This window comes from Olea europaea, chromosome 19 (assembly GCF_002742605.1).
Source record: "Olea europaea var. sylvestris chromosome 19, O_europaea_v1, whole genome shotgun sequence".
Taxonomy (NCBI): domain Eukaryota; kingdom Viridiplantae; phylum Streptophyta; class Magnoliopsida; order Lamiales; family Oleaceae; genus Olea; species Olea europaea.
In genome coordinates, this window is record NC_036255.1 from 10,913,519 (window position 1) to 10,940,966 (window position 27,448).

The window sequence follows — 27,448 nt, forward strand, 5'->3', positions numbered from 1 at the left end:
CAGCAAAATACATCATCTCCTAAACCCAACCTCCACAATAATCCATAAAGTCCAACAATTTGCATGAAAATTGAAAAAAATTTGCAATCCGAGAGTTTTCAAATCGAAGCATATTACCTCCGAATTCTTGGCAATTGGGGGTGTTTGATTGGATGATGTTGATGTACAAGGTATTCTAATTTGCCCAAGATGTAATGCCCAAGTGAAGAGGTGAAGAAATTTTGGGAGGGGAGGAGACGCCGATTTGTGTTGAGTTATGGGTGTGCTCGTGTGTATGTGAAGAGGGAAAAATATGTGGGAGATGTGTGCATGGGTGAGAGATTTAAACCCCCACCCGACTGGGCTGTGCGTACGCACAACCCAAGCAGATTGGCCTAGGGTGGCCAATCGGCTTAACCGTGCGTACGTACGACCTGCAGGCTGGTGCGTATGGTTAACCCAATTTTTTTTTTTTTTGATAAATCATGAAACTAATTCTCTTTATAGCAAAATGAATGTGACATGGAAGTTGAACGCCAATCCCGAAAATTTTTATACAAGTCACCCTTGTACCCAAAATTAAAATTTTCAGTCTCGATGACATTAATATCTCTTTTTACCTAGATATTTGTGATGCTCCCCAATTGCATGCATGTGATGATTGAGCTTCCCTAAGCTTGTGCAAAACAAATATGAAATTGCGCGACTTGTGCATTGACTCAACAACTAAGTAATGAATGGATGACACCTAACCTATCTAACACACCAAAGCAATAATGAAAACATAAAAATCCTAATCTAGTGCAACAAAGCGGAATAAATAAAAGGGAAGAGAATTGGGTTGCCTCCCAATAAGTGTTATTTTATAGTCTGTAACTCGACTTTGTTGCTTAGGCTACTCTGCATTGTTAAGAGGTACGGTCGTCTTGTCATTGGACTAGTCACCTCCCCAATATGCTTTCAACCGTTGTCCGTTCACTTTAAACCTCCTCTGTTCATCCTGAGATACTACTTCTACAGCACCATGTGGAAGCACGGCTACCGCTGTGAAAGGACCTGACCACCTAGACTTTAGCTTTCCAAGAAAGAGTTTGAGACGTGAATTGAACATTAATACTTGGTGGCTTACTTTAAAATCCTTTTCTCTTATATGTCTGTCGTGTCATCTCTTGGTCTTCTTCTTATAAATCTTTGCATTCTCATATGAATCCAAACGAAATTCCTCTAGCTCATGAGGTTGTAGAACCTTCTTTTCACATGCTACCCTCATATTGAAATTGAGCAAGTGAGTTGCTCAATATATCTTATGCTCTAACTCAACGGGCAGATGAGAGGCCTTTAGAACCTTCTTTTCTCATGCTACCCTCATATTGAAATTGAGCAAGTGAGTTGCCCAATATGTCTTATGCTCTAACTCAACGGGCAGATGACAGGCCTTTCCAAACACCAGTCGATATGGAGACATGCCAATTGGAGTCTTAAATGCTGTTCTATAAGCCCAAAGTGCATCGTCTAGCTTCTTAGCCCAATCCTTGTGGGAGGCATTGACTATAGCTTCGAGAATCTTCTTTAACTCCCTGTTGGAGATTTTCACTTGCCCACTAGGCTGAAAATGGTACGAAGTCGAGACACGGTGTTTTACTCCATATTTGGCCAACAACAATGCAAATAAGCGATTACAAAAATGCTTTCCACCATCACTAATAATTGCCCTAGGAGTGCCGTATCGAGTGAAAATCTTCTTCTTCATTGACTGAGTTACCACTCACCCCTTGTTAGTTGGCAAAGCCACAGCTTCAACCCACTTAGACACGTAGTCCACTACCACTAGTATGTATTTTTGACTGTAGGAGGAAGGGAATGGTCCCATGAAGTCAATGCCCCAAACGTCGAAAATTTCAACTTCCAAAATGTTGTTTAAAGGCATCTGTTCTTCCTTGAGATATTTCCAGTCCTTTGACACTTGTCACAATGTTTTACTATATAATGTGCGTCCTTGAGCAACGTAGGCCAATAGAAACCTGATTGTAGTACCTTTGTTGCTGTCTTGATTGTTGCGAAGTGGGCCCCATGCGGTGCAGAGTGACATGACTCTAATACTTGATGTTGCTCTACCTCTGGCACACAACGGCGTATGACTTGATTTGGACCCCTTCTATAAAGATTGGATCATCCCAAAAGTAGTGTTTTAGGTTACTGAAAAATTTCTTCTTTTGGTGACTCAAGTAGTCTGGTGGGATGACGAAACGGGCCAAATAATTGACATAATTGGCGTACCATGATGTAGCGATAATCTAAAAAAGCATTTCATCAGGAAAAACTTCATTGATCTCCACTGTAGGGTTTGACTCATGCAATTCAAGGCGAGAAAGGTGATCTGACACAACATTCTCATCCCCTTTTTATCTCTGATCTCCAAATCAAATTCTTGCAATAAGAGTATCCATTGGATAAGCCTCGGCTTTGCATCCTTCTTGCTAAGTAGATACTTTAAGGCTGAATGATCTATATAGACAATCACTTTTGACCCAATCAAGTATGATCTAAATTTGTCAACGGCGAACAATACTGCCAAAAGCTCTTTCTCTGTAGTCACATAATTCATTTGAGCCTCATCCAAAGTCTTACTGGCATAGTGAATAACATGGGAACTCTTTTCGTTTCGTTGACCCAACACCGCCCCCACTGCATGATCACTGGCATCACACATAAGTTCAAACAGATAATTCCAATATGTAGAAGCCAATACTGGAGCAGAAACCAATTTTTCTTTTAAGATGTTGAAAGTTGTCAAGCTCTCCTCAGAAAAGTGAAATGGGGCCCCTTTTTCCAGTAGATGGCATAATGGCTTCGAGATTTTGAAAAAATCTTTGATGAAGTGATAGTAGAACCCAGCGTGACCCAAAAACTTCTAACTCCCTTAACTGTTACCAGCGGTGGTAGTTTTTCGATGACTTGTATCTTAGCATGCTGAAATCAAATGCTCTAACACAATCCTTTCCTGAACCATGAAATGACATTTTTCCGACTTCTAACTCCCTTAACTGTTACCAGCGGTGGTAGTTTTTCGATGACTTGTATCTTAGCATGCTGAAATCAAATGCTCTAACAGGAAATGACATTTTTCCCAATTTAATACAAGGTTTGTATCTTCACACCGCTGCAACACTTTTCCCAAATGTTCAAGGCACCCTTAAATGATTTTCCAAACACGGAGAAATCATCCATAAATACCTCAATAATATTTCCCACCATGTCTGAGAAAATAGACATCATACAACACTGAAAGGTGGTTGGAGCATTGCAAAGGTCGAAGGGCATCCTCCCATAAGCAAAAGTACCATAAGGACATGTAAAGGTTGTCTTCTCTTGATCATCAGGCGTTATAGGAATCTGATTGTACCCCAAATAACCATCTAAGAAATAGTAGTAGGCATGTCCAGCAAGTCTCTCCAACATCTGGTCAATGAAAGGAATGGGAAAGTGATTCTTCCTAGTGGCATTTTTGAGTTTATGATAATCAATGGAGACTCTCCAATTCGTGACTGTCCGTGTAGGGATGAGCTCATTATTTTCATTTGGGACCACCGTGATTCCTCCATTTTTCGGTACTACTTGTACTGGACTGGCCCAATGGCTGTCTGATATGGGATAGCTTATCCCTGCATCCAAAAGCTGTAATACTTCTTTTCTTACCACTTCCTGCATATTCAGATTTAATCTGCGTTGATGCTCAACTAAAGCTTTGTAATCATCTTCCATCAATATCTTGTGCGTGCAAAGCGAATGGCTTATTCCTTTTATGTTTGATATCGTCCATCCTAATGTTGTCTTGTGCTCCCGAAGTACTCTTAGCAACTGATCTTCCACTGATTCTATAAGATTGTTCGAGATAATTACTGGGAGCGAATTCTTTTTCCCCAAATACGCATAGCGCAGATGAGTGGGAAACTATTTGAGTTCAAGAGTTGGAATTTGCTGTATAGATGGTAAAGGTTTTGTGGGTCTTTCACCGAGCTCCAAACATGGCTGCTTGAAAAGTGGTGGTATGGCTGCCAAATAATGTGCACACTCTTCTACTTACTCTTTTTTTATGGCAATTCCTGATAATGCACTAAGCAAACCTCAAGCGGATCTTGAGGGTGATCAAGTTTGAATGTCTCTAACATTGTTTCCTTTATTATGTCAATCTACATGCAAGAATCTGATTCATTTTGAACTCTGAAGGCTCTAAACACGTTGATTGTCAATTTCTCTTCATCTAACCTCAATATCAACTGACCCTTTTGCACATCTATCAGAGCCCTTCCCGTAGCTAAAAATGGGCGACCCAATATGAGGAGGACGTCCCGATCTTCTTCCATATCCAGAATAATGAAGTCCACTGGGAAGATAAACTTATCGACCTTGACCAAAATATCTTCACAAATACCTCAAAGGTGCTTGATCGACCTATCGGCTAACTGCAATGAAATTGTAGTCGCTTTTACTTCCCCCAAACCTAGTTTCCTAAAAAGAGATAAAGGTATTAAATTAATACTAGCTCCTAAATCACACAATGCCTTATCTATATACAAATTACCAATATTACAAGGAATTTGGAATAGTAAAATTCCCTGGGTCTTTTAGTTTCGATGGTAATTTGTGTTGGCAAATTGCGCTGCACACCTCAGTAAGCATGACCGTTTCATTGTCTTCTAGCTTCCTCTTGTTTGATAAGATATCTTTCATAAACTTGGCGTAGATGGGCATTTGAGCTAGGGCTTCAGCGAACGGTATGTTAATGTGCAGCTTCTTAAATACATCCAAAAATTTCTGAAATTGTTTATCTAGCTTGTGTTTTTGCAGTCTCCTATGGAAATGGGATTGGAGGCACATATGCTTTGACAGGAGCCCTTGTCTTAACTTGTGGACTGCCCGATGACTCGATTCGATTTTCTTCTATTGTTTTGTCTGATTCATCAACTTGCTTCTCACCCGTGGTAGATGTCTTTTCTATGATAGTTGTTGGCCGCTTTACATGTATTTCTGGTTGCTGGACTCCAATCCGTATAGTTATGGCTTTGACCTGCTCCTTAGGGTTTGTCTCTGTGTTGCTAGGTAACGTCCCTTGAGCTCTACCTGATAGTGCGGTTACAATCTGTCCTACCTGTTGTTCCAAGTTCTTGATTGAGGCCTGTTGATTTTGAAAGTTCATCTCAGTTTTAGTAATGTACTGAGCCAGCAAATCTTCTAAAGATGGTTTCTTTCCTTGCTATTGTTGCTGCTGTTGAAACTCCGGTGGTTTATTCTGATTGTTACCTCCTTGTCCTTGTCCCTGATTGCTAGACCTTGAAAAGTTTGGATGATTCCTCCAACCCGGATTAAATGTGTTGGAGAAGAAACTATTTTGCTATCTCTGAAAGTTCCGCATATAGCTCACTTCTTCAGACTGGTTAACATGTGTAGACGCCAGAGTGCGTAGTATTATGATCAGCTCCACAACTTTCACAAACCAGTGGAGATTGGTGTACCATGTTAACTGACTGAGATAGATTATCCATTTTCATTGTAAAAACTTCCATTTGTGCAGCCAGTGCTATCACTGCATCTACATTATGCAACCCTGCTGTCTACCGTGGAGCTTCCCTATCGGTTGGCCACATCTATTAATTCTTAGCTATTCTTTCATACAAGTCATATGCCTCATCCACATCAAGTTTCATCATCGATCCTCCTGCAGAAGCATCTATCATATTTCTGAATTCTTGCTTTAGACCGTAGTAGATAGATATTGCTGAACCTTTTTAGGGATGTCAAGATTGGGGCATTTCCTAAAAAAATTCTTGAATCTCTCACATGCCTCCAGATAGCTCTCGAGATCTTTTTGCTTGAAAGTGTGGACTTCATTCTTAACTTGATGAACTCGAGAAGGAGGAAAAAATTTCATCGTGAATTTTTGAAACATATCGTTCCAAGATTGAATGCTCCCAGGTGGTAAATAAAGAAATCATTCCCTTACAGTGTCCTTCAAGGTATGAGGAAATAATCTCATTCGAAATGCATCTGTTGATATTCCTTCATGACTGATTACCTCACATAGCATAAGAAACGCCGAAATATGTTCATGAGGATTCTCTGTGGCTTTTCCAAAGAACTTGATGTCTTGTTGATTTTGGAACAAATTTATGACATCTGGTCTAAGGTGGAAATTAGGTTGTCCAAAGGGAGGATATACTACAGCAAGTTGCACTAGTGCTGGAATTAGATTAACATAATGTCCAACTAAGACAGGGGCTTCATTCTGGATAGCTCTTGGTTGATTTGGTTGCGGTATTTGCTCGTGAAGCCGAACCTGATTCTGTGGTTGATTTTGGTTATCGGCCATTCTCATTGCTTAACGTTGTACTCTTCTACGATTTCTAAATGTTCTTTCTATTTCGTGGTCTATTGAAAAGAGATCTGGCTTGTCAAGATTTTGCATAAACTAAAGTCACCTAAAAAGTGTAATGGTAGCCTAAAAACAACAACTAAAAATAAAATAAAAACACAAACAATAAAAAAAAGATAAATAATAAAAATAAAAATGAATCTAAAATATTTAATAACTAAAATTAACACCGTTATTCCCCAGCAGCGACGCCAAAAACTTGTTCGTCAAAATCCCGCAAGCGTACGAGTTTGTTGTACAAGTAATAATTGTGATGAAAGAATTATCGTCCCACAGGGAATAATGTCTAATTTCAGTGTATTCGATATAATTAAATTCGTGTGATTAACTAAAAGTTAATATTTGTTTGAATAGCTAATTAAGTTCTATAACTAAAAATTGAAAAATTAATGAGAATTTGTTTTAGAATTCAAGTGAGTGAATGTATTTGATTTTCGACGCCACTAATCAACTCTTAGTTCTAATTCTTAACCTATGACAATTATCTCAACTCATGCAATTGTGACGATTGATAATTCCACTTTTATTTATTATTCTTTCCCAAGATATAATAAACATATGATTACCACGAAACGATCTTATTCATAGTCCGAATTCATATGGTAAACACGCATTGATGTATAGGATTATCATACATGATCGCACACGTCACAAATATTATTCCTAACATTCATTGTCCATGCATTTCAATAACAGTGTTCTACCTACCGTGAGTTTTTCAATACTACGAATAAGCAATTTATTGTCCTAATGGTGCGCAAACATTAAAACAATATGGATATGCATATTAAAGAAACTACAACACAAGAATTAATATAAAAACATAAGGTCTTGAATTAAAAACTATGAGTCAATCAGTTTTGTCATCCATCCAATACAAAGATATTTAGCCTAACATATTAATATAGGAAAAAAAGGAAAAATAAAAGAACGACATCATCCGAATCATTAAAGTATGAAAAGAATATGAAATCCTTCACTTTATACCTTCGATTCCAAATCCAAGTGATGAAGTCTTGTTCTTCAATGTATATCCCGCTCTCTTTTTCCTCTTTGTCGGCCTGCAAGATGTTAGAAAATTAGGTTCCCCATGTTTTAGCTGACTTTTGGTATAAATATAGTGCAAAAAATTTCATTTTGTCGGAGCTAAACCATGCATAGTAGCCTCAATTGAGATTTGGAAGTTCAATTTCCCAACCGTGCATACGCAAGGCCTGCAAGCCCATGCGTACGCATAGTTCAATTATTTTAGGGGCCAATTTGCAATTTGATCCCTGAAGTGTGTATTTTGGTCCTTTTCCAAAATTTCTTGTCCCATTAGCTTCTCTTCAACTCCAATTGACTCTTGGTGTTCTCAATTTATCGTTCTTTGGTCCAATTCAACTCTTGGATTATTGCATTCTAGTCCTCAAACTTTGCCCTTGATGTAATTGAGTCGTTTTTCCCACTTATTTTCTTTATTCTCGTATCTTCCATTGATTGTAACCTACACACAATATATACACAAGATTAAGTCATATTCCATCAAATTCATCAACAAATACTCAATTTTAATAGTCTAAATAAGTGTATAAAATACACTTATCAGTCATTAACCTAGTACTCCTTAAAATCTATTTTTTAGGCCCAAGAGATCATTAATGGACATATAAATATTGAACTCACATTAAATACCCAAATGGACAGAATCTGTTTTTATATTTTCTATTACCGTTCAATTATTTTTTCAGTCCTTTTTCACCCCCCCTTAACTATATCCAACGGCTATCAAATTTTTATCACACTTCTATAACATGTATGTGAAGGTAATCATGATCTAAAGTTCTGATAAATGAAGTGTTTTTAGCCTCATAAATCGTCCCTTTTTCACCCCACCAAATCAGACAGTTTTCTTTTCTTATGACTGTTTTCGATTTCCATTTTAGTAGCATGTCACCAATTAAATTTCAGGCTATTAGAAGACCATTTTCTATCATAGCTCAATTTAAAATTCACCACCTGGGTCGAGGAGTAAAACATTATCACCATGTAAGGATTTTAAAGCCTCCATGATTGAATGCACCATTTTAAGATAAAGCAATTAGGAAATTGATGCAAATGAAAATATAATTAGCATGAAATGCATGAATCATATAGGCCAATGTATAACGTGAAACTCGGGGTATTACATCCTCCTCTTCTTATAAAAATTTCGTCCTCGAAATTTGCTTACCAAAAAGTTCAGAATATTTAACCCGCATTTCATCCTCTCTTTCCCAATTAGCCTCTTCGATTGATGATTCTACCACAATACCTTAACCAATGGAATTTTCTTGCTTCTCAGTTGCTTTATCTCTCGTTGAAAGATCTCTATCGATTTTTCTTCATAAGTTAAATCTAGTTTTATCTCTACCGGTTCATTCCTCAATACATGAGAAGGATTTCCAATGTACTTTCTTAGCATGGACACATGAAATACATTGTGCACTTGAGACATTGATAAAGGAAGATCAAGCTTGTAGGCAACATTTTCAATTCTCTCGATAATAGAAAATGGACCAATGTATCTTGGGCTTAATTTTCCTCTCTTTCCAAATCCCCTTTATCGGTCCTATCTTCAATATACTTGGTCTCCAACTGAGAATTCTAATATTCTCCTTTTTTGATCTACATTGCTTTTATGTTGATCTTAAGCAATTTGCATTCACTGACGTATTTGCATCACAACTTTAGCCATTTCACGAATCATATCTGGTCCTAGCAATTTTCTTTCTCCAACATCATCCCAATAAACTGGAGATCTATATTTTCTACCATATAATGCTTCATAAGGAGCCATTCCAATCGTAGCTTGATAACTGCTGTTGTATGCAAATTCCACCAAAGGTAAAAATTTGCTCCACTGGCCTTAGAAGTCTAATACAAAAGCTCTCAACATATCTTCTAATATTTGTATTGTTCTTTCTGATTGTCCATCAGTCTAAGGATGATAAGCCGTGCTAAAAGATAATTGCGTTCCCAAAGCCTAATGTAAACTTTTCCTGAAGAGAGATAAAAAGTTAGAATCCCTATATGAAAAAATCAAATAGTGGCACTCCATTAAGTCTGACTATTTCTCATACATAAAGCTGAGCATAACGGTCCATGGAATAAGTGGAACATACTGGAATGAAATGGGCTGATTTTGTTAACCTATCCACAATAACCTAAATACTATCATATCCCTTAGTTGTTTTTGGTAATTTCACCACAAAGTCCATTGTGACGGGATAGGTAATAGTTGTAAAGCACCTGCTGATCTTTGATGTTCTGCTTTTATCTGTTGACAGGTTAGACATTGTTCCACACATTCGGCTATCTCACCTTTCATGTTCAGCCACCAATAATGTAACTTCAAATCTCTATACATTTTAGTAGCTCTTGGATGAACAAAATATGGTGTCATGTGAGCTTCAGATAAAATGTCCCCTCGGATATTTTCTGCATCAGGTACATATAATCATCCTCTAAACCACAAGATACCATCTGCTGATATATAAAAATCTGAAGTTTTTCCATCATGTATATCATTCTTTATCTTGAAACAATAATCATCTTCCCATTGCCCTTGCTGAATTGTATTTAATAAAGTTGGTTGAAGTGTCAGCGCTGCAAGTTTAGCCTCTACAAATCCTTGCGGCACAACTTTAATACTCATTTTTTGTAAATCTATCAATTCTGATTTTTTACAATCATACTCGCAACACTGGATGTCAACTTCCTACTCAATGCATCAGCTACAACATTAGCCTTATCAGCATGATAGTTTATAACATAATCATAATCTTTTACCAATTCTAACCATCTTCTTTATCTCATGTTCAATTCATTTTTGTGTAAATAGATATTTCAAATTTTTGTGATCAGTGTAAATCTCACACCGCTCTCTATACGAATAATGCCTCTATATCTTAAGTGCAAACACAACTGCGGCAAGTTTCAAGTCATGTGTAGGATAATTCTTTTCGTATTCTCTAAGTTGTCTAGAGGCATATGCAATGACTTTACTGTTTTGCATCAATACACATCCCAAACCATTCTTTGAAGCATCACTATAAACCACAAAGCTTTCAGTATCAGATGGGATTGAGAGGATAGAAGTTAAAAAAAAAAGAGAGAAAAATGCATTTTAATAAAACCGAAAATCGAACGGGCCATCTCGACCAATCTACTTATAGTTACTTTAATTGTTGGTGATTGTATGTTGGTGAAATTTTTTATGCAAGTAAATTAAATAATTAATATTGATCAATCAAAGTCATATCCATCCAATGCTGGTATTAAATCTTGTTCTTTACGAAATGAAAATATATGTTTGGTAAGGAAGAGATTAAAGTACATGGGCTAGTGTAAAAAAAAATAATAATAATAAGAATAATCAAAATTAAACCAATCAATCCTTCAAACAATATGGCCAAATGTCTTGATCATTTCAAGAAGCTAGAAATCAAGATATATAGAGCTTATCTTGTACAAGCCCAGTAACACGCTTCTGTGTTTCACCCATTCTAACTGCATCAGCGTCAAATGACCACAGAAAAATAAGCATACGAATATCGATAAGCATTACGGCAAAAATAGAATCACGTTAGTTACAATGAAATTGTGGTAGGTAGCCGTCGGATGCACTAATGCTAAATCAGTATTTTGCACATTTAGAAACAGAATATCTTGACATCGACGATAGATGATAAGCTTACTCGGACAAGAATAGCCCATGTTTTTTATAACCATTTGCCGTACTACAAAGAAAACACAGACGAAGATCTCCCAAATGGGGATGAATTCCTATTTCCAACTCCTACCAGTGGCCGAAGCTAGGCCCCGCATCTCCTATTGAATATCATCTATACAATAAACCCCACCAATACTGGTGAAGTCATAGCTGATCCTTACCTTTGTCTTCTTTCAGTTCAATCGGCTTTATATCGACTTAACGTCCTGAAACATAAAAGGAATTAGTTGATGGTTGCCTTCCCTCGACTTGAAGTTTTCTCATTTTCACCTTCTCCAGCCGAGCTCTTCGTACAGCTTCTTGGATTTGGCGGTCATGATCTTTCAATGCCTGGTCCATTTTGCCAGATGGAACTAGCAGTGGTCCAGAGTAGTGAATTTTGTTGCCCTTTGACCCATAACCCATCTGGAAAGAGATACAAGAAAGAAAAAACCTCAAGGACATTAAATTCTTAAATTGAAGAACAAATAGCCCCGTATTCAAACTCTTAAGTATATTTATTACTTACAAGAACCAGATCGTTGCTGATTCTTTCATTATCATGCTGATGAGACGCTACAGTCATGTTATCTTTTTGATCTTGTTGTGCCGTGGAATTTGAAGCCTCCTTGAATGATCCAGGAAACCTGGAAGTGAGCTTGTCTTGTTGAAAATATGATTTCTCCTGACGCTCTTCAGACAGCATGCTCTTTCTTGCTGCAACTAAACCAGACATGGCCGATAAGTCGGCCCCAGTTAGAATTTTCGGAGCATCTACTGTGTTCTTTCCAGCCTTTGCCCAGGCAGCCTGATTAACCAAGGGCCCAGAATGGGAATCTCTCTTGTGCATATTTCCCTGAGTATCATTGCTAGCTTCTTCCACAGCCTGCAATGGTCTAGGCGGGTCGATTGGAAAACCAGAAGCAACTTCTTCGGGATGAGAGCTGAACATCTCACTCCTGCTCTTGGAGTTGGACAGACCATGTCTTTTCTGTATCCAGAGAGCCAATATGCGATGAGAAACACTAAAGAAAAAACTGTGGATTGGCAAATGAAATCTTTTCTGGGTGATTTCACAAGGATCAAACTCAAGAATCTGTTATAAATTTATGATAATAACAAGAGAAAAGGGTACATAATTTTAAACCCAGTTCTATTTTAGACAGAACAAGGGGCCCGGTCACAATAAAATATGCAAGAATCTATAAGAAAAATTATAGCTACCAACAGCTTACTACTGCAAAGGTATGAACTCCTCTGAATTGGCAAAAGTTTTCTTTTTTCTACTCTACATTAATAGTCTTGCCTACTCTTATCTTTAAATGCACGTGAAGATATACCCTCAATTCAGTTACTTATACTGAAAAAACTTTTTTTTATGAGTTGCTTGATGATTTTTCTCTAATTATTTTTACTTTTTTTATTGTGACTACTATTTGTGAGTGTCTGATACATACTAGCTTGCTTTTTCCTTAATACACATCAATAATCAATGCATTTAGCATATTGAATGACGTGGCTTCATACGTCAATATCTTAACACAGACCTGCATCGATGAGACTAATTCAGCATTAGCATCAGGAGCTGGAACTGCACGAGATTGACGTGGTCCTCTTCTATCAAGATCATGCCTTTGACCCTTGCTTCCAGCTGCCACTTGTCTATAAATTTTCATCAGTTAGGAGATAATTGATAACACTAAAAAATTTGAGTAGAAGCATAATTTACATGGCCAATTTTCAGGTAATATGTAGACAAGTTTTCAGGTTTCAAATATAATTAGGCAGTGCTTCAGCATTACATGGTTACATGTTAAGATTCAGTAATAACCTTCTAGCTTCTTCGTCCCGTACTTTGACATCAAACTCTTTGCTGGGAGGATATTTGGGCAAGACTGAAGGATCACAAGGATGTGGCCTTGTTGTAAAGAACTGCAAAAGAAAGCACACACAATATAAGATTTTCCATTTGCTAAGTTCCTCGCATTAACTACAGAGAAATGAGAACTCCAGACACAAATATAAAAGTAGATCATAATCCATCATATGAGAAAAAAGGTTGACGAAGCATATGATTTTTATGTTAACCGGCCTACTTGAGCAAGAAACAAGAGCAAAAAATATATTGGACTTTTACTTCAGCTTAACTTCTGTTTGATTGTTTGTCCCATTTGAATGCATCATTCTTCCTTTAAAGTACCACATCCTCAAGAATAAACTATCAAAAAAGTCGGTAAGACCTGGGAGACAATTTATAACTTTCTCAAATTTTGACCCACCAAGAACACGGGTCTATCTAACATTAGGGACATGAAATGGTCCATTATATAACTTTTGAAAAACGTAAATTTATGGAAAATGTTAATTTTAAAATATATAGATCAGTTCAGGTATCCTCAGCTGAGTTCACCAATTTTTGTTCATGCCCTAGCCCTGGTTTCCATCTTCAAATTCATCTCCCACTAAAGATAAGCGCAAGCACCTGTTTCCATCTTTCTCTCCTCCTTGCTTCTTGCTTTAGTAATTCGCCTCTCTGCCAATTGCGTGGCAAAGAAGCAGCAAGATGGGAAGAGGATATGTCACAAACTGTAGCGCTGTGTTAATTTTACTAATTTTCATTCAACTTGGATGCCTACACCCAAATTGAAGATGCAGTCACCTCAGAGGGCCACAAATTGCACTTCTAGGAAAAAAACAACAGATTCTGCATAATGTTTGTTTTCTCTGAAACTTAGGCCTTGTTTGAGCCACATTATTCGAAAAAAATACATTCTTAAACAGTGATTTTACATCATTTCAACCACGCATTCTTTAATAAAATAATATTACATGCAAATCCAAATTATTTCCTTATTTTTTAACCACCAATTTTCCATCAATAATGCATTTTCACTCCAATAATGTGGCTCAAACAAAGGCTTATTATATAAATTTAAAATATGGCGTACATATTATCTTTGTTCATAGACAAACAATATTACCAATATAATCCCCTGGCATATTCATATCCTGCTATTTTGAAAAATTACATGGCATTTCCTGTGTCCATATCCAAGCATCAAAGTCAATGAATATCCCCTAAAAATTTTGATATGTCAAAAACTTGAATATTATTGTTCGTAGCAAGGACAAAGAAGAGATATGACCATCAATGTGATCATTTATCTTCAACTGGCATACTCATATTACCAGAAAAAACAACAGATTCTGCATAATGTTTGTTTTCTTATATAAATTTAAAATATGGTACATATTATCTTCGTTCATAGACAAACAATATTACCAATATAATCCCCTGGCATATTCATATCCCGCTTTTTTGAAAAATTACATGGCATGTCCTGTGTCCATATCCAAGCATCAAAGTCAATGAATATCCCCTAAAAACTTTGATATGTCAAAAACTTGAATATTATTTTCGGAGCAAGGACAAAGAAGAGATATGACCATCAATGTGATCATTTATCTTCAACTGGCATACTCATATTACCAGTATTACCAGTATAAGCCCCAGCATAATCATATCCTGCTCTTTTGAAAAATTACATGGCATGTCCTGTGTCCATATTCATACATCAAAGTCAATAAATATCCCGTAAAAAATTTTGATAAGTCAAAAACTTGAATATTATTGTTCGGAGCGAGGACAAAGAAGAGCTATGACCATCCATGTGATCATTTATCTTCAACTGTAACTCTGTCTTTTACTAATAAAGAAGAATTTCCTGATTCACTTCTTCTAAAGGTCGCAAGCTTATCAACATGATCCCACCTTTTAGCCTAGTGCCAAATTTTTTCATCAGCGAACTGGGAACCAACATTATAAATTCTTTTACCTCTTCTTTTTTCCCCGTCTTTTTGCTCCTGGGAATAGATTGGGGTTTGAGATGTTGGAAGAGGGGAGGAGGGAGAACAACTATACTAATTCACCAATACAGGAAAATCTAATATTTAATATTCAAGCCAAAAATGTAATTCAAGGAAATTTGCTACCTCGCTCTTCAAAGCAGAGGATGCAGATCCGCGATCTGCAGGATCTATTGAAAGCAAAGTCTCTGCGAGTGCTAATGCTGGAGCTGGAAAATCTAGAAACATTTCTGCAACACGGCGTTTATAAGGTTGTTGAGGCTTGAAAATTGTTGCATGAGGCAACTTCGATTTCTTCCAATACTCTTCAGAGGGTGACCCACAAAGTTTAAAAATTTTATGTAACTGCTCAACCTACAAAACAAAGTCCAAAAAGATTATTGTACCATTGTCATGAGATTTTCTGATTTTTTTCCAGTGGCGAAATTAAGGTGGATCTCTTTTTTGTAGGTTAATCAAAAGAAACAGTGAGAAATGTTGAGATAAATGGAACAAACAAGCAATGCCAAAATCAAAATTATCCTAAGATATTTTAGTATTTAATGTGAGTTTATATACTAAAGCTCCATATAAACTAATATGTCTCAGTACGAGTAGCATTCATCAGTCATAAATTATGATGCTCGCAATAAGTAACAAAAGATAATTGATAAAAACAAAGATAAATGCACATCCAATGAATAGAAATGTAGCAAATGATAACTTCCCACCAAATGAAAATGGCATCATATCATACGGCAGTTGAAAGTGATGCATCTAAAGCAGATGCTAAATATCAACATTAATTTCAAATTTTCAGACATGCATACTCATGATTTCTCCCCAACAACAATCATTATCTCAAAGTACTTGAACTTGAGTCGCCACTAAGATCATAAACTTTTGTCAAGGAGATGAAAATTCATTATTTAAGGAGACATCAAAGACAATTCTAAATAACATATTGAAGATGAAAACCACATCAACAATTGCAATGCAGATATTGGGAAAAACAATGAAAACTTTGTAATCCAACCCAGCTTCAACCCAGCTTTGGTGGGAAACCAGAAATTTCAAGTGGCTTTGAAACCCTGACATAGGAGATCTCTCTAAACCATCAGAGCTCCTCCATTAGAAATATGAACTCTAGAAGATAGAGACTGTAACAAGTACACTTACGGAAAATCAGAAATTAGCAATTATTTTAGAAACACTTTTAAAGGAACTATCACAATCCATAAGATCCAAGAAACATGAAGCCAACTTAGAGACCCAGAAGTGCTTTCTAACTATTTGAGAAACTGCCAACAGCATTTTTGCCTTGTTTGCTTCACTTCAATCCTTTTCCATGGGAGAATAGAAAACCTGGTAATATGGGGCACAAGATCTAGCTTTGGCCATTAAAAGTATTAAGTAGTTTCTGAAGTTAACCTAAAATCTTTTGATACAATTTCGCTAATGACCCACAGCCGCAACTAATTCTAGTTTCTGTTACCGATTGAACAAGCTTCCCCTAAAGATTAAGTGAATATATTAACAAATAATTTAGTGATATTTTCACATTGCATATAGCAAAATAAATAATTTTATTATTGTTTATTTATTCATTAATTCATCAATCTGCCTAATTATGGACTCCCTTATGATGCTGTGGAGCTTCAAATTTTTAAAATTCATGTACTCATGCATTTCAGCCTACGTTGATTAATAAATGCATAACAAATTTGTACTTCATATATACCTGGCTACCAAACATAATATTTTCTTCTTTAATAAATAATAAAAGGACTAAGTTTTCTTCAGGGTTCTATTAGAGTCCATAACTACTAAATAACACAATTCACCAAGCAGGTGCTAGGATTTGCGATTGACAAGGTTCTTGTCGACTAAAATGATTGCAGTTCAAAAATTATTTGTCATTGTCAAGTGCCCTTTTAGGAACAAAAAGTTGTTACTATTGAAACATCTGAGGCTTGACTTTAGAACATCTCGAGCTGTATCATCCAATCGATCCAGATGTAATGAATGGTATGCAGCAATGAGCATCAATTCGTTGTTCCTCTTTCTTCCTTTATCTTCTTTCCAGCATCAATTCGATTTTGTTCTTTTTTTTTTTTTTTTTTTTTTTTTTTTTTTTTGGTTTTCATAGGCAAGGTTCCCTTTTGAAAATTGTGAGAAAAAAATAACGCGAGAACGTACCTCTGTTCTTCCAGGCATGATAGGTTTTCCAGCATATAGTTCAGAAAGTATGCAACCTGTACTCCATAAATCCACAGCAGAACCATAGTATGTCGCACCAAGTAGAAGTTCAGGAGGCCGATACCACAAGGTAACAACACGGCTCGTTAGAGGCCGACTCTGATGAGGATCGAAGAAACTTGCCAGACCAAAATCTGCAATCTTCAGGATGCCATTATTGTCAATTAGAAGATTTGAACCTTTTATATCACGATGCAGGACATTGCGACTATGACAATGATCAAGTCCATGCATAAGCTGTTGCATGTAAAATTTAACCTGTCAAAATATGACAAAACCGTCATACTTTCTTGAGCAATCAAAAAAACTGAGCCGAGTACATGGTACCTATAAGATGTGTAAAATCTTGCAAATCAACAATTTGGAGAACCCACACACAGAGTATGATAAGAGATAACATACTGAAACGATTAAGGGAGAAATTGCAGCTATAGCTGATCAAACAATTTTTGTGAGTACCTGAGGTTCGGTAAATTTGACCCCAGGGAGAGATGCGAGGCCAGCCAAATCATGCTCCATGTACTCAAAAACAAGGTACAGGCTGCAAGACATCCGAGATGTAACTAGACCTTCCAATTTAATTACATTTGGATGGTCAAGCCTACGTAGAATGTGGATTTCCCTCGCCATGAAACGAACACTTTCAGGCTCCAGGTTGTCAAACCTCACTTTCTTCAAAGCAACAATCTTCCCTTGATCGAGGTCACGAGCACGGTAAACATTACTATAAGTACCCTGACCAATCTAGGGGGAAAAGAGAGAGAGAGAGAGATCCATAAAAGAAAGAAAATAAATTAGCCAACAAGCAATGTCAATAATTATTGCAATCATCAGAATGCAAAATTCATCAGTAAAACATGTTTCATAAATAAATATTATCAACCAGTCTGAATGTTATTTCCATAAAGCCATTTGCATAGACACAATGATATCTTGAAATGACAAAGATGACATAACAAAAGAGTTCCAATATGAGCATCAGAATAAGTGAATTGAAGGCATCCATTGTTCAATTGAAATCCTACATATAAGCCTATAATTCTGATAAGGACCAAATTAGAACTATTTAACTTCATAAGCATCCCAACCCAACTACTTGATTTTCTGATTACTAATATTATATCTCCATTCTGCTTTCATATTAAAAACTAAGGTTGCTAACAGACGACAAAGCAGACAATTTCAGTTTAGTACATGTTTGGGAAGTCATTAAATAAAAATTTAATTGATTATAAGTTACAAGTCCTACCAAATGCGTGGATGGTGTGGGGAATAGTTGTTGGTCTATAGAACGTGTGGATAAAAAGTATGTATGCCCAACTTAGATTATAGTTTAATCATCTCCCAAACATGCACTTAAAAATATTTTGGACTACCTCGCATGTTAAAGCATGCATACAAAATCCTTCAAAATCAGTAGTTGGTCTTTTGTTCTGACAAAGCTGTCACAAGTAATGATGGAAAATTATTGTATTATGTTTTACAGAATCAGTAGGAAAAAGTGAAAATCTGCACAGGAAATTGTGTTTCAGTTGTTTAATCCTCATGAAAAGTTCATGTATTTTACGCCCAAGGGCATGCGGCAAAAACTTCTGTGAACTTCTATTTTTCCTTTTTACCTCATTCAGGCGGGTTTCATACAATTTTTTACTCCAGTCTGCATTTATCGTAATGTAATTGAACAACTGACGCAGGTGGCACGCATTTAATATTTTAGATTAACAATTGTTCCAACAATAGATGTACAAGATAAAGGGGTAATGAGTATTACAATTTAAAAGGTTTCCCAGGATATTAACTTCCCTAAATAATAATTATAAAGCGTCTGGAAGGAACAGTTCTAGAGCAATGCTATGTAGGTTCATGACAAAAGTCAACAGAAGGAGCATACCTTATCAAGCTTTTCGAAAGAATCTGCCCTTCTAGGCACCCATCCTCTAATAGCTTCACCAGCAACAGCGACCAGCCATGGTGGCCATCCGGCGGAGACCTGCTCCCCTTCCGTTCCTCTAGGGACCATGCCCATGCCAGGATGTTGTACCACTGAAATATACTCAGCCTTCTCTGTCTTCCTCTCGAAATTCTCATTATGCGATCTAGCTGAACCATTCACTTGCTTATCCATCAACACTGCCCTCCCATTGCAATTATTACTACTATTATTATTGTCCAGCGATTCTTTTACCATGCTCTCATCCTCTCTCCTTGAGGACACCACTCTAGGGACTTGTAAATCCGATGAAGTTTTATTAGACAGCCTCTCCCTCAAACTCTCCTTACTATCCCCTACAGCATAGGGCTTACAAAAAACACAACCCATTCTACTTCAAAACACCACAATCCCAAAACAACCCACCTCCCAAAATCAAATATTTTTCATCTACACCAACAAGAACTCCTCTTCTTCCATTGCTTCTCTGCAGCAAACAATTTACCCAAGAAACAACCTTTAACCTATAATTCAACTTAACCAGAGTAAAAAAGTAAAATCCCAAATCAGGCATCACCAATATGCATATCATACCACAAATAAATGTACAAAAATTAACCCCAAGCCCTAAAGAAAATTTTATTTAAAACCCCAGATAGAAAAAACCAATCCTTCACGAAATGCATAATTGTTGGCAATATATATATATATTAAACTTTGGCAGAAAATCCAAATGGGTTCTGTGAATGGTACCTTGGAATGAACAGTGCAAGAGTGAAGTTGAGATTGTTAGCAGTCCACGGTTTGACATGGGTAGATCTAGAGCATGAATAGAATTTTGTGCAGAGAGAAGTCGAGGATAGAGGGGGGTTAATTTTTTTCTGTCAAATATGCATGTAGAGTTTGGTGTATTTATATATTTCTGAAGACCCAGCAGCCTTTTTATCAGTTTCCGAGAGAGAGAGAGAGACCGAGAGACGGGGAGCTGGTAAGCTCAGGGCGTTTTTCGTTGGGGACATTCTTCTTACTTTTTCAAGATTCTTTTTTTTTTCTTTTTCTTTTTCTTTTTATGAAATTCCTTTTTTTTAGTGAGAATTATTTCTTTTGTGCTGCGGATTAGTTTTTTTGTAAGTTAAATAGTTTCCGCTTGTAGTCTTAGTTAAGTCAGCTTGAGATAGTGAAAGACATGTATTAAGATATACTATTGAAAATTATTTTTCCTATTGACTTTATCAGTGTTTAGTTTATCTAACTAAAATTATAGTTTTGAGATTATAAAATATTTTTCAAGAAAAAATTTACAGCTTAAGAAATAGATTAATCAAAGTTGTTGCTTTGTATTTCAGGCTTTGATGCCACCATAATTCAACCGTTAATCTATATGGTATGAAACTTTAGTCCCGTTTGGCCCTCAATTATTTGGTATTATAACTTTTGAAATAATGTTTTTGTCAAAAATATATGGTTGAAAATAAGATAAATAAGAAATAGAGAAAATTATAGCGATAGTTTCTAATCTTTTCATTTTTTGCAGACCTTACTCTAACCTTCATTTTGTGTCAGCGAAGATCCTTAACATTTCATCAATATGCACCTAAGGTGGACGGAAATCGTCCAAAATACCATCAGTTAACTGGAAAATTTTCTTGAATTATTTGCTATCGTGACGATTTTATTAGATGTTGATACATTTTTGGACGGTCTTATTGGATGTTGATTCATTAATTTTTTCCATCAACTAACAATGTTTTGGACGATTTTCATCCAGATGAGCCTCAAGTACATATTTATAAAATGTTAGGAACCTCCGTCAGCGCAAAATAAAGATTGGGGTAAAATCAACAAAAAATGAAAAGATGAGGGACCGATGTTACAATTTTTCCTAAAAAAATATAATGTGAAATAATGGGGACCAAACAGAATAATGAAGAAGTTACACTAAGTACAATTTTAAAAAACATTTTCAAACTTTACATTTAAATCATAAATTCTCTAATTGTGGCAGTAAAATTAATAACCCAAAAATTGCTTTACTCCTTGAAATTGATCAATACACATGCTATAATCACTCCTGCAAACATGCCTTCTCTGTCATGCTATAATCACTTCTCACATGTTTTACTTTCCAACAAAACCCGACCTAGAATCACTCCCATAATCCCCCAAACTCTTTACTATTATTACAAAGAATAACAAAAATCCAATTTCGCTCTCCGTCAATATTCCAAAGATATCAAACCTCACCAAATCGATCTCAAGAAATCCTTCTCTAATTCCAAGTCGATCTTCATGACAATACATCTTTCTTGTTTCCCCACAAATTAGCTTTGAAAATCCTTTCTGCAATCTTCAATTTCGACATTCAGGGGATGAATCATGTAATATTTTGATGTCCAATTCATCGAAAACAAAAAAAACTAAATTTTCTTTCTTGTTGTGAACCCAAAATCCAAAGACAGGTCATCTTTTGTAAACTTAAATCAATTTTCGAGGGAATCAACAACATCAACCAAAGTGTGTCATTGGATAAATTCAATATAAGATTAAATTGACAAAAGTAGTACATTGAAGCGATTAGGTTTTTAAAACATATTACCTATACTTCTCGAATATGATTTTCTCAATTGATTTCCCCTAAAAATTGGTTTTATAGAAGCCCCCAATGTAGATTTAATAGAGGATGAATCTCTACCAGAAGCGAGTTTACCATATATGTGAAGTTGGATTCGTCGCTGTCACCGTTACTATCCTTATTGCTCCATCAATTTCTTGGCTTGAATTTGAAATCCCATGTTTTTAGTAGTCTCAATTAAATTCATTCGTTTCTATCGTGCATCATAATTGTTGTTACGATTACGGGAATATATGGAAACATTTGGATACACTGATTATGGTGATGTAGTAATTCCAAATTTCATTTTAGTAAAGTAGTAAAAATTGAACTTTTATATACATGTGAGGTATTTGTGATTTTTATTTTTATTTTTTTTATTAAACAATTTACTATAACAAAATTTATTTCGGGTTAGCTTTTAAAAAAAAAAATTGAGAGATCTTTTAATAGGTAGTATTGGGAGAATTTTGTCTTAAACAGGTCTTCTTTTTCTTTTTCTTTTTTCAATAACAATTTTATTTAACGAATTGTAAATATTAAGTGCAAAGGCATAAATTATCCAACTCGATCCTATCAAGTTGACTTGGTATAATAGACGTGACGCAACTCGTGTTTATATTTAGTAATTCTTTTTCTTTCTTTTATTATTTTATGTCGTTCATTTTTTTTATTTCTGTATATAAAGGCGCCTACAAATTATGGAAAATAATATTTAATCTTGTTGCTTGGTACTATTTGCAAGCATGTAACCGATTAACCAAAAAAGGTTCAAATAATTACATAGGAATCACTGATAATAATAATTTAAAAAAAAAAAAAAAGCTAATGAAGATAAATGATAATTGGTAAAATTTCCATTGGCGATCGTCAACTAGTTTATCATCGGTGATTCTTATAGAATTAGATCGTGATTTCATCGGTGCACCTCAGTAAACGATACCAATGATAATATCGTCGATAATGTTGTCATAGATCACTGGTGATGATTCGATACCTTGCGACAAGCCATCTATGCCTCTGATGAAATTTTATAATATTATCATTGGATATATTGTTTTCTTAATAGTTATTTTAGAAGGAATTTTTGTTACTGTTTACCTATTTATCTTTCATTACTTATTTATTGACTAAATTGTGGTTTATTTTTACTGACCCAAATGCCTTTCGAAATATTAAATTATTCTTTTAACCGCCGACTTGATTTTCTTAACTTAATATTTACTTTTTAGATATTTGTTACTTATTAAAAATAAATTTATTGGTGCTTCAAATTTTTATTAAGACGTCTTTTTTCTATTATCAACAATGAAGAACTCTTATCATTAATCTTAAATAATTATTTTTATTGCCATTTATATTTAATTTTGTAAATTTAAACATGATTTCTGTTTAGAATGCAAATTTTCTAAAATTTAGAGTCTTGAGCCAACTCTAGGTTCGATCGACAAACAAACTCAAGAAGATGTTTTGCCTCGATTTTTCTTTGTTATTTGCAAGAAATAAAATGAATCGTCATTAATATTGAGAAAAATAATGTAATTTACGTTAGTTTGTATTTTCTTCTTTGATGCTTTAAGAACATTTCCACTTCATTTTAATTTTTGAAGGGGGCTAATAAGTTTTTAGTTGGTGATTAGTCAATTGTCATATATAATTATAATTTTGAACTTCCTCACAAACCAAACAGAAAATAAGGTGATTATTGTCATTCACTAAAAAAAAGGGTAAAAAATCGTTAAATGCATTGAAAATTGTCACTTCAATTACCATTAACTTTCCGCACCTAAACCAATTTTAAGTTATCGGAGTTGAAAAACCCCGCCAGGGCCCTACTTAATTTATTGTAGTAGGATGAAGCAAATTTAAGTTTCTGGGTCCATTCCATTGATGTCTTCCACCTATATACCTAACAATAATTGGCTTTTGAATTTATCAAAAAAAGTATTTTTCAAATTAATTAAGATGTCATGTAAGTTTCTCCTCCTTATTTTAAATATAAATATAAAGCTTCGTCTGTGTAAAATTCACCAATTCTAAAACGATTCGTTTTCTCTTTCATAACTAGATTATATTAATTTTATGAAAGGCTTTTATTTATTCTATTACTGTTAGTAAAAGTTCATTCGGTGTTTGTTTGAACAACGTTATTTTGAAGGAATGTGTGGTTAAAAAATTAGCAAAAATTTTGAATTTGCGTGTAATATTATTTTATTGAAAAATGTGTGGTTTAAATGATGTCAAATCATTGTTTAAGAATGTATTTTTTTTAAAGAATGCAGCTCTTATAAAAATATTTAAAGGATCAAATTGAAAATATATTTCCCTTAAAATGTAAAGAAAAATAAGATGTTATTTATTAAAATTAATTTTATCAATTATTGCCTTTCTTAATTAAAGGTTGAACACCAATCTTTAGGGTCCCCAACGCCTCGTCTCTGGAGTATCGTGAGGGAGGTAAATCGCCGGATGTGCCCCAACAGACCAGAAAATAAGAACTTACCCGTACACTATTGCCTACAAAGAGTCCAATTCCATATTTCAAAAATCGAACTCTCACACTGCGACTGCCAACAAGGTTGAGAATACCTCACTCCTTTCATTTGCAACACTGGATTATGCCCCGAGGGGCTTTATTGCCTTTCTTAATTAATAATGTGATTGGAGTGGATGGTAGAAGTGTGCCCTGTTCCGCAGAGGCGGATATCACCCGGTTCAACCCCAGCTCAATCCACTTTGAAACCATATTTTACTGTGAAAAATACATGACTACATACCTTTCAAGATACACTTTCAAAATTGACAAATTTGAGGATTTATTTCAAAAATTAGGTCATAAATAAAAATGATGATAGTAATTTAATTGGATTCCGTTATATTTTATAATCAATTTTCGTATCTCCACTCAGCTGAATTGAAACCCCATCACTGGTTACCTTCCAAAGTTGGACGGAAACCCCCAGTCAAATCCTCATAAATTCATTCTCATTCAATCACAATTCTGTCGTGTTCTACATATTGACGAGATGAAAATTATGGTTTGAAGTCACAAATTCTTGAGCCTAAATTACAGGCTGTCATCATCTCTGTAGCGTATTGCCATACTTGGCCAATCCACCTGGGCCAATGGACCACTCATGCCGAACCACGTGGCACTCCAGCCAAGGTGGCATATATTGCCGAGGTGGCAATGGCCGAAGCCCTTCAAGCCGAAGTCCATTGACCGAGGCTCCCTTTTATCGAGGCCTGTGAATGTAACCGAGGTCCACATGCTGAGGCCTATGAGTCGATGCCATGATGCTGAAACTGGTTGAAGTTAACTGAAGCCTTCAAGTAGAAGTATTGTATGAAATGACCGAAACCCCGAAACTGATGCAGGAGCCTCCAAACCACAAAGGAGCATCCTCCATGGTGACTTCTCCCAAGAGATCGTCTACACAAAGATCTTATTCGAATAAATGTTTGTCATAAGCATAAAGGTCAAGTCTTGTCACTAGTATGGGGGCTCTGCACAAGCAATAAATGCATCGTAAGCTAGCAAGTCAAACATCGTGCCTAGGATAAGATGTTTGAATCGAAGAGATGAAGCCACGTGCCACTTCATCCAAGGGCTCCCATTTCACGTGTACCACTATAAATACTTCCCTTGTGTAACATCAAAAGGTTAATGCAATAATCAATACAAAGAACTACACTTTACTCAACTCTCTCTCTTTTACTTGCAATACACAAATCGAGTTTATACACATTTATATATACGTTTACGAACACCGATTGGTAATTATTATACAATCGGATCACAAACAACCCGCCGGATTCCGAACGTCACCGTCCCGCCTCGTTGGGCTACTCCCACGCCCTTTGAACCGCTCATTTTAGACTGTCCACATGTCTTAGCGTGTTGGACATTCGCCCACGTGTGCGCGGGTAGGACCGGCATCTGTTGGCAACCTTTTTTGGGGTCAACAGATTGGCTCCATCTGTGGGAAACCATACCATAACTACGAGCAATCTTGTGGTAAAAGCTTACTGAAAAGACATTTGGGCAACTCCCTTTGAAAAAGGATTTGTTCTTGGAAAAGAACAGTAGGAAGCCCCATTACTTAGCGAAATCTGAAGTCTGACAAAAGAAAATGAGCTCCAATGAAAATACTCCCCCAGGAGGGTAAAAGAAAACACGAACGTGCCTCCTCAGCCCGCTGCCCCAGCAGCTCGGCAGAGACTCTACCACCACCAAAGAAGAGGTGGGATGTGTGCGACGGCATGATTATCAAGAGAAATGGCCGCCATGGCAGCCAACATGAGGAATATTGCTAGTCAAAACTTGGCTATAAGGGAGCTTATGGCCCAAATGCAGGGCCAGGGAGGCTTCCCCATTCCTCCATATGCCCCCCAAGGGCACCACTAGCAAGAGGATAAAGTTCAAAGTTATAGAGCTGCCACGCCGGACTATGGCCGAGGTGGAAGCCCATTTGAAAGGAAAGTGGAAGTTGATGTTTCTTCCAACTACGCTTCTAGCCGACCCACCAAAGTCCAAATGAGCCATGATAATTTTTCACTTCCTTATGAGCAAGATCCAAGACATTGGAGGGTAGGAAGTGTTTTTGACAGAATCAGCCCCATCGAACCGAGGCTCAGGCAACATCAGGCTCAACAGCTTTGGACAAGGCCACCTCTTCCACCTCCAATGCCCCGGTAGTCGGAGAGAAGGCATGAAAATGCCCCCCGTGTTGCTCCGCCTAGAAATAGGTAGCAGAGGAAGGAGGAAGAAGCTAGGGACCACCCCGGAACCTCTCACCAACAACCAGGGTATGAGGCTGATGAGTACGACTCTGATGAACAACAGAGGTCTTGCGACTTGGACGATGATGATGATAATCTACCATTCTCAAGGGAACTAAGGAATGCCCAGGTCCCAAGCCACTATGTTATGCCAAAATACCAAAGTATGACAGAAGAGGCGACCCAAAGAAGCACCTGAATGCTTATAAAACTCACATGAGCCTAAGGGGCGCCATCCCAGCCGTGAAGTGCAGAGCCTTCCATTTAACGCTTAGTGGAGCGGCTAAAATTGGGAATAGCAGATTGCCACCTGGGAGTATTAGAAGCTGGCCCGAGTTCAAGACAACATTCTTGAAGAGGTTCGCGGTGAGCAAAGAAGGAGAGGCCCCCATCCAACGTCTCCAGGACATGAGACAAGCACATGGGGAGTCCCTAAAGAGCTTCTTATCACACTTCACCGATGAGATGACATATTGCGTACAAATCACTGATCGAGAGGCACTATTCGCATTGAGGGGAGGTCTGAACATGAATACCTTATTCTGGAGGGACGTGCAGAATCAAAACCCCACCACTTATGACGCCCTACTCGAAATGATGAGAAGGGAGATCATCAATGAAGAATTGATTGAGCATAGGAACAAGGCAAGTAGAGACATCCCACCTCCTCAAAGACAGCGCGATAGAGGCCTAACCTCCCACCTGATGGGCTACCAAATGAACCAGGCTGGTAACGAGAACTCTGGCCAAGCACTTGCCACCACCACTTTTAATACGGTTCCCACCTTGGCATATGAAGATGTCAACTTGATATTTGACCCCCATCAGATGGAGGCCCAGCGACACCCCGTCGGGGAAGAGGCCGAGGCCGAGGTTCTG

At 36.6% G+C, this 27,448-nt stretch overlaps 1 protein-coding gene across 2 annotated transcripts; it reads right to left on the bottom strand.

Annotated features, from left to right (window-relative positions):
- Positions 1-10,969: 10,969 nt before the first annotated feature.
- On the bottom strand, positions 10,970-20,200 carry LOC111368820 (probable serine/threonine-protein kinase At1g54610). Of its 2 annotated transcripts, none has more exons than XM_022990285.1 (9): positions 19,930-20,200; positions 19,138-19,711; positions 17,706-17,990; positions 17,187-17,504; positions 15,135-15,362; positions 12,973-13,073; positions 12,689-12,803; positions 11,671-12,132; positions 10,970-11,567 (listed from the first exon to the last, which is right to left on the bottom strand). In XM_022990285.1, the coding sequence occupies exons 2-9, from the start codon at positions 19,564-19,566 to the stop codon at positions 11,361-11,363; spliced, it is 2,145 nt and encodes a 714-aa protein (XP_022846053.1). In that variant the 5' UTR covers positions 19,567-19,711; positions 19,930-20,200; the 3' UTR covers positions 10,970-11,360. The 2 variants fall into 2 exon arrangements, with proteins under 2 accessions (XP_022846053.1, XP_022846052.1); XM_022990284.1 differs by having other exon boundaries at positions 19,138-19,663; positions 19,930-20,199.
- Between the last annotated feature and the right edge of the window lie 7,248 nt (positions 20,201-27,448).

Bases quoted from the DNA above. Each gene is read 5' to 3' on its own strand.
- LOC111368820 (XM_022990285.1), bottom strand. From the start codon at position 19,566: ATGGGTTGTGTTTTTTGTAAGCCCTATGCTGTAGGGGATAGTAAGGAG. The intron at 12,133-12,688 runs GTCTGTGTTAAG...CTCTGGATACAG, and splicing joins AATTAGTCTCATCGATGCAG to AAAAGACATGGTCTGTCCAA. The intron at 11,568-11,670 runs GTAAGTAATAAA...ATCTCTTTCCAG, and splicing joins TCAGCAACGATCTGGTTCTT to ATGGGTTATGGGTCAAAGGG.